The 12,284-nt window shown below is 42.0% G+C and overlaps 1 protein-coding gene across 2 annotated transcripts in view; it reads right to left on the bottom strand.

The window, feature by feature from the left end:
* Positions 1-3,279: 3,279 nt before the first annotated feature.
* Positions 3,280-12,284, bottom strand: part of SESN2 (sestrin 2) — a 51,098-nt gene continuing 42,093 nt past the window's right edge. For both annotated transcript variants that reach the window (XM_033955402.1, XM_033955403.1), the window contains exons 5-10: positions 11,932-12,147; positions 10,584-10,731; positions 9,680-9,795; positions 9,000-9,190; positions 7,068-7,212; positions 3,280-6,046 (exon numbers count right to left, since the gene is read on the bottom strand). In XM_033955402.1, coding sequence (XP_033811293.1) covers positions 5,960-6,046; positions 7,068-7,212; positions 9,000-9,190; positions 9,680-9,795; positions 10,584-10,731; positions 11,932-12,147 — 903 coding nt within the window. In that variant the 3' untranslated portion in view covers positions 3,280-5,959. The remainder of the gene's footprint in view (positions 6,047-7,067; positions 7,213-8,999; positions 9,191-9,679; positions 9,796-10,583; positions 10,732-11,931; positions 12,148-12,284) is intronic.

The raw sequence follows: 12,284 nt of genomic DNA, 5'->3' as shown, positions 1-12,284 counted from the left end.
TCTAAAATCCATAATTCTCCCTTACAATTTTATCTCATCATTTAATCTATTACTTCAAAGTTGTAATGTAATTCTTGTTTTAGTTTGGATGTAATCCGCCTTGAACCGCAAGGTAATGGCAGATTAGAAATCACTAATGTAATGTAATGTAATACTGGCAGCTAAATCTGTTATAGCTAAAATATGGAAATACCCCTCCCCACCCATAATTACAGAATAATAATAATAATAATAATTTTATTTCTTGTATACCGCTATAGGGCTAACAAAACAGCAAAACAACCAAAAGATTGTGGAACAGAAGATTGGAAGTGTCTGTCTGTAGTCTAATAAGCGTCCAAATAACTTAATCTTAAAAACAATCCATACTGTAGTCATAAGTGACCAAAATAAAGACCAAATGTATAAAATACAAATGACCCAACACGAGCCATGTTTCAGCAAAGTAAAAATGCCTTCCTCAGGGATCTTATGGGGTCCTTGGATGTCTTAAATATAAAAACAAAAAAGTCATAAAAAATCTTTAGTTAAAAGGCTGGCCAGAACATCCTCTGATGTCAGAATTGACATTGGAAAGAAGACTTCCTATCGGCTTTAGCAGCAGCAGGGCAGAAAGAGCAGCCGACCCAGGGAAAGGAAGGAGGGAGGCCTTTTTTTTTTTGCACGACAGGGAGGGAAGGAGGCAGGCAGGCTTTGGGGGTGGGGATGGGACAAAGTGTGGAAGGCAGTGAGAGGGACATGGGAAGGAGGCACTGGGGGCACTAAGGATATGAGAAGAAGGCACCAGGGGCACTAAGGACATAGGAAGGAAAGAGGGAGAGAATAGAAAGGGACAATTCTTGGGCCTGAGTGCAGAAAGAAAGAAATGAAAGAAAGGATACAAAGACAGAAGGAAACGCAACCAGAGGCTCATGAAATCACCAGACAGCATAAGTAGGAAAAATAATTTTATTTTCAATTTAGTGATCAAACCGTATCAGTTTTGAGAATTTATATTTGCTGTCTATATTTTGCACTACATTTATCTATTTTTCTATAGTTACTGAGGTGACCGAGCTTGGAGATGGGGCGGAAACGGGTTTTTTAAATTTTAGTCCTAGTAGTTTGCCGATCCACAAAATAATTTTTATTTCTGCCAGTCCACAGGTGTAAAAAGGTTGAAAAACACTATTCTAGAGGTCACTGTGATGTCACCAATGCCTAAGCTCCGCCCTCATCTGCACAAGCCTCCAACACTTTAAAATCCTAAGTAGCAACATTCTAGAGCTCAGATTGTGATGTCATAATGCCTCATTCCACCAATGCCTAAGCTCCGTCCTCATCTGCACAAGCCTCCAACACTTTAAAATCATAAGTAGCAACATTCTAGAGCTCTGACTGTGATGTCATAATGCCTCATTCCACCAATGCCTAAGCTCCATCTTAATCTGCACAAGCCTCAAACACTTTAAAATCATAAGGTGTCCGAGACTTCTGCGGTTAAGGCAGAGCTTACAGGAATGGGGCAGGGACAGTGACAAAACTTGTGGGGATGTAAAAATTGAGCTCCTGCAGGACGGGAACAAATTTGTCCCCTTGTCATTCTCTACTCTTAGCTACTTAGATTTGTGACTTATGTTGTTTTATTTAAAACAGCCAAGGACCCATAAGACCCAAGGAAGGCATTTTTACTTTGCTGAAACAGCTCGTGTTGTGTCGTATTTTATACATTTGATTTCTATCTTGTAGGTCACTTGTGACTGTATACACCCATTGGGGATTGTTTTTAAGATTGTTTAAGTTATTTGGATGTTTATTAAACTACAAATCTGTTCCACAATCTTGTTGTTTTGTATAAGGACCAACACCCATTGGCACATACTGTAACTAGAATTGTTTAGCCAAACCTATCATGGGGGAAGCCACTGCTTGCCCTGGATCGGTAGCATGGAATGTTGCTGCTCTTTGGAGATTTCACATGGAACGTTGCTACTATTTAGCGTTTTGGAATCTTGCTTACTCTGAGATTCTATGTGGAATGTTGCTACTCCTTGGGTTTTGGCCAGGTACTAGGGACCTGGATTGGCCACCATGAGAACAGGCTATTGGGTTTGATGGACCTTTGGTCTGACCCAGTAAGGCTATTCTTATGTACCTTAGCTGAGATCATATTCATGATTTTACATGCAATTTTCTTTAAGTTAATCCCTTATTTTCTACCTATTACTCTTATCTTATCTGTTTTTATGTTCCACCTCTCACTTACATCAGATATTATCTATTAAGATGTTTTATTGTTGTATGATATTGTATGTATTGTTATATGTTGTAACATACAACACTGTTCTATGACTTATTTTTGCTGCCTGGGTTTTCCAGGTCGGTCCTACCGACCAGATTCTGGCATGTGCAAGGTTAGGGATTCGATCAGATGCCTGGTTTTAATATTAATGGCCTCATTTGCATTCCAGAATCGGAGAATTAGGACTGTATCCCCTGGGTTGAGAACCACTGCCTTAGGCTACGAGTTAGTTCTGTCCATACCATGACATTAATGAGATTAACAGATGTGATCCATCATACTTCACACCACCAATGAAAATCTTAATTCTTCTCTGGACTTTTGACCTGGTGTATCTCCATGAAATTTCCATCCATTCTAGCTAGCAGCACAATGCATTAGGTCATGCTATGAGAGCTGTTAACTTCAGCTAGCGACAAAAAAATTTACCTCTTTTTTTCAAGATGGCATAATCACTTCTTTGTAAAAACTGAGTCTTTGGGACTTTTCTCCGTTGCTCCTCTTGCTCTTATTTTTCTTTGTAACTCTTCTCCATGCAAGTTTGCTTTAGCTTAAAACTAAAAGCTAAATGTTAAAGGTCTTATTCTCTCCACAAATCATAACCACCTCATTCCTTCCTTATAGGCTCAAGGTGATAAGAGCCCAATCCAAGGGGCATCTCAGGTTTTCAGGATATCCCTAATGAATAAACATGCAAGCCTCTCAAGAATATTCAAAGATATTCTAAAAAGTGGCTCCCTTTGGAAGTAAGACCAATGCCTTGACCTGTATGCTTCAAGAAATTGAAACCTTTATGGGGATGCCAGCTTTGTGATATTTTTAAGTACAAGATGAACCACTGGTCTGTTTCTTTGTGACACTTTAAGTTCAGTGTTAAGTGACTCTGAAATCGATAAAGGGTAAATGCTACAGTGCTTGACCTGCTGGAGAATAGGGAGCTCCAAGTAGGTCCCTGTACTTCAAGACCTATTATTACTTTAAGAAAAAAAAAATCAACATTGTGGAAAAAAACACCCAAAAACCTTTATTTTTAATTGAACAGAATTAGTACAAATTCACACACATACACACAACCCTCCTAAACCTTCTCAGTGTTTCCAACAGCTACAAGAGTGTGAGGGAGAGAATATAAACACAAAAATTAAAAATAAATTAAAGAGAACTGTATCCAGAAACACTTAGTCATAGTGTAATTCCAATGGGTGGAGTGGGTTCCTCAGACTCATGCCCTGCAGCTTTAATTCCAATATCATCCAGGCTGAAACTTGGATACTCAACTGTACATAAGGCCACAAGCATCTCTCCTCCCACCAACCAAGCCTGTCTTTTGCACTTATTCCTCCTCCTTAAAACAAAGAGTTGGGGGGTGTGCTCTCTGATAGGTTATGGTAAAACACTATAGAAATTTTGTACTGATTCAGTCTGGAAATACTTGGGACTGTTCAGTACCAGCTTATAAACTCAATTTTTCACATCTTCAGTTTGTAAACTCTGTGTCCCTCTGATGAAATCAGGCTTTCCTCTTCTCTCCCCTGCCCAAGTTGCTAATTTCTGGTCATCTCAACCACTTTTTTCTTTAAAGCCAGTCTGGCTGGGCGCTATCAGTTTTTACATCTTCCAAATGAGGCAGGATTCTAAATGCCAAATACAAAATGAGATTTCTGAAGACAACTTGTATGCAGGGATTTCTGGTATGGTATGCACAGGTGCAAAATTTACAGTTAAAGAAAAATTAAAGTAATTTTGAAAGTGGATTCTATCGGGCCAGAAAGAGCCTAGTTCCTGCTTTCCAGTGCAGCAGAATCCACACACTTAGAGAACCTGAGAACCTAAGGTCAGAATCTTACGTTCTTCCCTGTCCCACCAACATGAATCCAACTGGCCTTGTCCCAGCTGAACCTGCAGCCACAAGGCATCCTGTATTTAGCTTGACAATTATCAGGCTTCATACCATAGCTAAATGTAAGCATCTGTCCTTAGAGAAAAGGGATTGAAATATGACAAACAGGTAAAGAGTTCCTCCCTCCCTTCTTCCCAATCCCACTGAGCAGGTAGAAGAGCGTTAGCTGACATTTTAAGCTCAGAAAGCCTACCTGAAAATTGTTATGGAAATATGCTTATTCTAGGATATTTGTGAATGCTGGTGAGACAGAGCTCCTCCCTCTTTATCCCCAATCCTTCCCTACCATGAGAAAGCATCTGGTAATCAAACATACTCTGATCGAGGGGCCTATTTAACCTCAGACAGTCACGCACACACAACTAAGCAGCTTTCTGTGGCCTGGTCCGAGAAGGAATTAGAATCCTTGGCCACAATCATTCATCAAGCAGCAAACAGGTGTGGGGCTGATGAAGTCCCTCTACACAAATTTTAACATCTGCCTCTCTGGAGCACCAGTCTTATCCCTCCCCCCCAAACAGCATAAGGGCAACTTGTAGCTCTTTCACTGTGCAAAAATGGCCTGGCTTTGTGGTTTCAGTAAAGGGAGTGTGCACAACAAAGCCTGACCTACAGTCATGTGCCTATAGGACAACCTCTCTCTACTGGAAGCTAGGAAGAGGGGTCATGGGTGAAGGCACAAAGACGAGTTCTGTGAACACAGCCATCAAGTCTCATCCTTGTTTACTGGTGAGATATTTAAGTGCTGATTGAATAAACTGTAGCTGGGGATACTGCTGCAGCTCCATGCAAGACAACCGTAGGCCATTGTTAGCAACCATAAAATAATCGATTTGGCCACCGAGGATCTGAATAGCAGTGTCTTATACTGATCTGCTGCAGAAGCATCTCCAGGTGCAAGAGGAGCCCAAACTAGGAATGGTTCCCAGGTTTCCCACCACCAAACCACTGGTCCCAACTCATCTGGAACCAAATTGGGTTAGTCTCAATATGAAGGGGCAACAGAATCTTCTCTCAGAGAAGACACATTGTGCCTTCATACAGAACTCTGGGCTGGACCATAAACCTTTCCAAGCCCCAGTGTATAAGTAGACAAACCGGTGTATTTTAACTTGTATACACTTAAATTAAAAGGGAAAAGAATCTTAAAGTTTCTGCTGGTGCCAACATATCTGCCTCATTGCTGGGCACTGCCCAGTGTTTCTAGTATGTCAAACAGGATGATTTAACTGGAACCCAAAACAAGGAGACTGGGCCAAATGAAGCATCAAACGCTGTCTTTGGTGCGGAGAAGTCCCATATGAGTTGGGCCTAGGGGTGGTGGTGGGAGATGACACTCTTTGGTCCAAAATGCCATGGGAACAAAAGGAAAGGGTAACAGTGGGTCACAACACATTGCAGTCCAGTTCTTTTAACACAATACTCTTCATAGAGACAAGCAGCAGGATAGGTATTCCCTGCTAGGTCCTTCAGCAGTTTAAAGGCAATGGGCACAATCCCACATTAAGGCTTTCCCTATCAATGCCAGCCAGCCGGCAGTAGAATCTAACATCTGGGTAGGGAGGGCTCAGCCCAATCTGACTAGACTAAATCAACTGGGAATACTGGTACAGAGTGAAGAGCAAGCTTCTTGAGACAGGCCTAGATTTCAGCATGATTTCTCTCCACTGCCGCCCGATATATCAAGAGTCCCAAGAGGCAACAACATGGCAACTGAGAGTAGTTGCTCAAACTCAGGCTCCAAAAGGCATCCTCTTTGTTTGGTCTCCCATGCTCCTTCAAGTCATGTAGCGAGTGATGGCTCTTAAGGCGTAGAGAAGGGCTGCTTGCATTCGGGCTTCCAGCAGCAATAGATTCACATGCACCTAGAGATAGAGATAGAAGCAGTCAGTCACATGACGGATCATTTCCTACTGTGGCACATTAGTATAATTTTCAGAGAAAGCCAAAAAAACTCTGTGGAGTGACGATGTTCCTAAATGGACTTTATTTGAAAGTGTCAAAGTTCCAAAGGTACACTGAAATCATCCACATAAAGCTTTAAAGGACCTAGTCTGCTAGGGATACAGGACCCAACACGGTCCGCATTTCGACAAAGTCTTCTTCAGGGGTCCTATAAAGGTGAATATGAGGGAAACAATTGTGTGGTGAGCTGGAAGTGACACTGCTTGCATTTGCAATAGAAAGGGGTCAATTCACCCAGATGTATGAATTAATTAATGCATTTTGAAGTATTAGGTTAAATTTTCTGAAATAGGAAGGGAGGGCTTGGGGGGGTTATTTTATTTATATTTGTCATACATATTAAATGATTTACATATTATGTAAAACATTATAAATATGAATATGAATGATATATTGTACTTAAAGTATTCATGAAGGAAAATCAAGTGTGTGTTTATAAGATTATATGTATTTTTCTGATACACTTGTTGTAATATGAAAAAATGAATAAAGAAATTAAAAAAAAAAAAGAAAGGGGTCAATTCCTTTTGTTTTTTACATTAGCATAAATTTTCACCCAACTGTGAGCCAGAAATGTCTCTCCAGAAGACGGGACTGGGAGAGAACCTACAAAAGGGACAGACTTTACAGCAGTGGTTCCCAAATCCGCCCTGGGTGACCCTCAGCCAGTCAGATTTTCAGAATATCCATGATGAATATTAATGAGAGAAGTCTGCATGCAGTGGAGGCAGTGCTTGCAATTCTCTCTCATGAATATTCATTGTGGATATGCCAAAAATCTGACTGGTTGAGGGTCACCCAGCACCGGTTAAGGAATCACTTCTTTAGAGCCTAAGGGCAGCAGTTGTGTACACACAGACTTTGGGCAACAGTGTGCTCAGCAAGAGAACAAAGACACACTATGTGCCAACACTTACACACCTTTTCAGAATGCCTAAAGTGTCTCCAGAAGCCAGTGTACATTCTCTTAGTGGTTTTCACAGGGTAGCAGGCCACTGTTTTTATGTAGATTTTCAGGCTGCGCTCCAGGAGTTGGTTCACCTCTCCATAATCATAGTCGTCATACCTGCAAGACAGGGGAAGCACTCTTAATAAGGTTCCTTCAGAATTCCTCCCAGTTTCTTTACCACCCGTGTGCTGCATGGAGGCTCCGATGCTGGATTCACAAAGACACAAGAGCAGCATTTCTCAACTCAGTCCTGGAGTTTTCAGGGAAAACCCGACTGGCAAGGGGGTACTCCAGGACAGAGTTGAGAAACACTGCACTAGAACGCACACGCTGCAAACAGGTGGGCCAGTAGCACTTTTCAGTACATGTTTTACTGATGAATTTGCTTTTTACTCAGGTGATCTAAACCAACTGCTAAGTCAAATCACATCAATATTATCTTATCTGAGAATTTGTTTTGGTATTATTGCAGCTGTCCCTTTCTTTCTAGCAAGTGTTATAATGCTGTTTTCAGGCGAATATTGCCCCCTCCAGCAATAGTTTCAGTCCATAGACAACGCCGCGAAAGACAAAAGCGCACGCCGACAACTGAGCGCAAGATGGAGGCGCACGCCGAAGAAAATTACAGTTTTTAGGGGCTCCGACGGGGGGTTTTGTTGGGGAGCCCCCCCAGTTTACTTAATAGACATCGCGCCGGCGTTATGGGGGTTTGTAACCCTCCACATTTTACTGTAAACTTAACTTTTTCCCTAAAAACAGGGAAAAAGAAGTTTTCAGTAAAATGTGGGGGTTTACAACCCCCCCACAACGCGGCATGATGTCTATTAAGTAAAGTGGGGGGGTTCCCCCCCACGCCCCCCCCCCCCCCCGTCGGAGCCGTAAAAAACAGTAATTTTGTGCGGCACACGCCTCCGCGCTGCACTCAATTGTCTGGGCGCACCTTTGTCCCGGCGCGCTTTTGACCTGACACCAATAGTTTCTATTGGAAAGGTTCCATTTGCTTGGCTGTAAACCTAGGGACATCCCAAGCATTTAATGAGACCCACAATTTACTCACTTTTCAACCCTGTCCTTGAACAGACACACACGAGTTTACAAATAAAGTGTCTCAAAATGGCACAGTCACTACTATACAGCAGGAATTTTCTTTTTCCATTTTTACTCTCCTGTTAAACCACCTCAGTCTTTTTTGTTGGAAAGTGATTTCAATTTTTCTTCATAAGGAAGACTGGTGCTCAATCCTAGTTTCAGCATGTATAGACTTGTAGGAATCTGGGTGAAACCAGTTCTGGAGAAGCCTGCCAGTCAGCAGATAACTTAAAAAAAACAATACAAAAGGGGGAAGTTTGAAGAAGTTCTCCAAAAACAGCATGGCTGGTAAGAGAATGGAACTGGAATGAAAAATGTGGCATCAAGCTGCTGAAAGCCATTGATTGAACAGTGTCAGCTCTGTACCCTTTTGGAAGCGGTCATCAGTGGTAGACCTTCCAGCCTAAACCAACTACTAACACCACAGAGGGTGGTAACATAGGTTGTCGAGCCCACTGTCAGGCCAAACAGCTTGCAGTTGGCAATGTCTGCTCACCGTTCACCCAAGTGGATTTGAAATGACTTACGTCAGACAAGCTGATGGCGATTTATTTACTACTGTATAATCGCAACATTTTTTCACCCCTTGCAACAGAGGGCAGTCTGCCCAGTACAGGTAATGATTGCAATGGATTACCCTTTCAGCTTTACATATTGAGCCATGACTGCCTATATTACCAGTTCTGTGAACAAAATGAAGTCATCACTACAGTACTTTGAGCAGAAGTAAATAAAACAAAACACATCTTTTTAGAAACATAACACTGGTAAGACAGTATATGAACAGCAGGTCTCTGGACTTGCACATAACCTACCTGATACCAAAGACACAGTGAATGTAGTTCCAGATGGCTCGACGCAGCATGGAGGTATCTACGCCGCTGTGCATGGCCATGGTGTGGTAAGTCAAGTTGTAAACCACCTGGAACTTCTCATCCAGGAGTTGGCCGACATCTGGATACAAGCGGTTTATTAGGGAGTAGCCATGGTCCTCCCATGTGTAGTCCTTAAAAAAACCCAACACAAAACATGAAGTCAAAACAAGACACGCATTAACCCAAGACCTTCCAGGCCCGTATTGACAAGAGACCAAACCAATCTTTCATACACTAAAGAGCAAACAAATTCAAATTATAGTCTTCATCCTGGCCAAGAATCCCTGCTATAAGATGATGTCTCCTGTGCCGAGTTAATCATGTAGGCTACATCTAGATGACAGAGGAAGAGAGAGGGCTCCAAGAGCTTAGCTAAAGTATTTACCAAAGAAGCAGGTGGTTATCAAATCCAGATACCAGCAACAAGAATACAGGTGTGTCCTGATTGACCATCTCATGCTTTATAACGCGAGTTCAGGAGCCGTGATCATCGTTTCCTGCCTGCATTGTTATAACAACCACCCAGTCGAGCACATTTGCCATTAGAAAGATTATGTGAGCAAAGAGAGCTTGCACAGCTCTAACACACCAAGTGCTAGAGCACCTGAAAAGACAGATACCTGGGCTCGAAAGGTAGGTGGGGTTTGCTCTCCTCGCCGAGTGAAGTCCTTGTATCCAAACTCTGGGTCTTCCACAAAACACATGATGTTTGGTGAAAGAGTGTGTTCCATGATATCTATTGAACAGAATATGCTAATTAGCAAAGAGAGAAGAACTGAGCAGCTAAACACAAGCCCCCTCCCCAGCACAGTCCTGCGGGGACAGAAATTCTTCTGATCCTAACTCCTCCTCTTTATTTTAGTATTTAAGCACTCCCATGCTAGGGGTCATCACAAATCCTATACAGATGGGAGACGCAGCTCCCAAGATTAAGGGGTGTAAATTAATTGTGGAGGGTCTAGATTAGAGAATGACATGGGGACAAGTTGTTCCCTGTCCCTGCAGGAACTCAATTTCCCCGTCCCCACAAGTTTTGTCGCTGTGCACAAGCCTTGAACACTTATGATTTTAAAGTTTTTGAGGCTTGTGCAGGAAAATAATTGACTGGGATGGGGAAAAATTTGTCCCCGTGTCATTCTCTAGTCTAGATGTCTGATGAGACACTCACCCTTTAGAGTCAGTGAACCATACAGGACCAGACCTATCATTAAGTGACTATTTTGAACACATGGCTCTGCTCTCCTGTCCCTACTAACTTATGGAAATTAAGCTTCATATCCCATAGAAGGCTGCAACTGGAACCAGACTGAAGTTTCAGTAGTAGCTCAAGGTGAGTTAGTCAGATTAAGCTGTGAGCTCCAGGAGTAGTGACATTCCCAGTTTAAGCAATGGAGGGTTAAGTAATACTTCCCTTTCGCCCCAAATCAATCTTAAAAGGTCTGACAGCACAGTATTATACTAAACTCCCCACATTCCCCTTCAGCGGTCATACTTGCCATTTTCTGCCCTGTACCATATACTCACCCGATGGAGCTACCAGTAAACTCTCCCTCTTCTCCTTTTCAAAACGAGTCTCCATCTCTTCCTGGCTGGCTTCTTCCTCCAGTCGGCACTCCTGCAACAGCTTCATCCGCTGCATCAGCGCCTCCACCTCCTGCATAGCTTCTGGGCCCTGGGAGCCACAGATAGTAGTCAGTACTGTTGTGCAAGCCTATTCAATACACTCTCTCTTGCGCTACCCGGCATCTTAGGGAGGACACGGCCAATAAAAGGAAGTTATGTTGGTCTGACTCTTTGAGTTCAGGTGTCGGGGTAAGGTTTGGAACACCATCTTCTCCATATAAAGATTCACGAACCGTTACATCTCAAAATTATTGTACTTGGACAACAGGGCCTCACACAACCTCTTTCAGAACCCAATGCTCGCTTGTTTAATATCCTATTGTTTTTGGCTATCAAAAAAATATTGCATTGCTGGAAGAACTTATCCAAGCCAGAATTCATGGTATGAATCACTACTAAATTTGAAAGGATGATTGTAGAAAATCAATCCACCAGCTCATGCCTTAAAATTTGGAGCCCTGTCCAAACTTACTGTGTTTTAGACCGTTGACAAATAGTATTTCAGAATATACTGCACAATATATATATTGATTGCCTCTTTTAAGATTAAGTTAATATGTGATGCTCATTGAAAGTTCTCTGTATATCCTTTACTGATAATGTATGTACTGACCTTGCTATATATATTAAACATGAGATAATTGGTTGTATTACTTCATTTATATTGATACATATAAATCTTCTTTCCCTTTGTTTTTTGTATATATCACCAATGATTTGTACAGTTGGATTGTTTCATGTCCTAGATAATATCTGTATCTTGTTAATTTATCATATAAAATAAATAAAAATATTTGAACTAAAAAAAAAAAAGGGACACTACTTCTGTTAGCTCAATCTCCTCTCATCCCCACCAAAGAAAAGTACATTTTACATGTCTGAAAAGAAATGGAGTACTTAAGAGTCAGACGTAGCAGCTCTCTAGAGTATATATATGGGGTCACTAACATCTGGCGCAACATCTGGGTTCATGTGGATCTTACTGTAGTTGTGTAGTTCTGCTTTTCATTTTACTGTATTTATTTTAAAATGTATAAAGTGCCTGGAGTTTCCTTTGGCCAATCAAATAAATCTAAACTCATTTAAACTCTGTTCTAAACCAAAAGGATTCAAAGCAGATTAAGAGCATATACTAATTTTAAAAAGTTACATAATCGAAATCCAATTACAGTCCTTTCATATCTTTAGCCCCCTTTTAAAACAAACAAAAACAAGAGAGGCCATGCCAACCCCTCAGCCACACACTTACACTATTACTGCTGCTCATGCTATCCTCAGAGGCTGGGCTGCTATCACAGCTGTGGGGAGATGGTGGACGGAAAGCATGCCCCCCTTCTTGATCGATCTCTGGGTTGATGCTGCAGCCAAAGACAAAGGATGCCAGCGAATGATAATGTGTGAGAAGCACCAGTGCATGGATCAGCTCTGCCAGTGACCAGCTGTTCTCGCCCGTCTTCAGCAGTGCCTGGGGAGATAAGACAAAGGACTTTACACTAGCTGCCTTTGCAAACTAGTACTGGTGCTGGCTCTGATCTGCACTATGCGGTAGGAAGTATACTGCAGAAACACAGGCGTCCCGTGGCTTTAACAGGTGGCCCTAAG

Source organism: Geotrypetes seraphini, chromosome 8 (assembly GCF_902459505.1).
Source record: "Geotrypetes seraphini chromosome 8, aGeoSer1.1, whole genome shotgun sequence".
Taxonomy (NCBI): Eukaryota; Metazoa; Chordata; class Amphibia; order Gymnophiona; family Dermophiidae; genus Geotrypetes; species Geotrypetes seraphini.
This window is presented reverse-complemented; position numbering and strand designations above follow the sequence as displayed.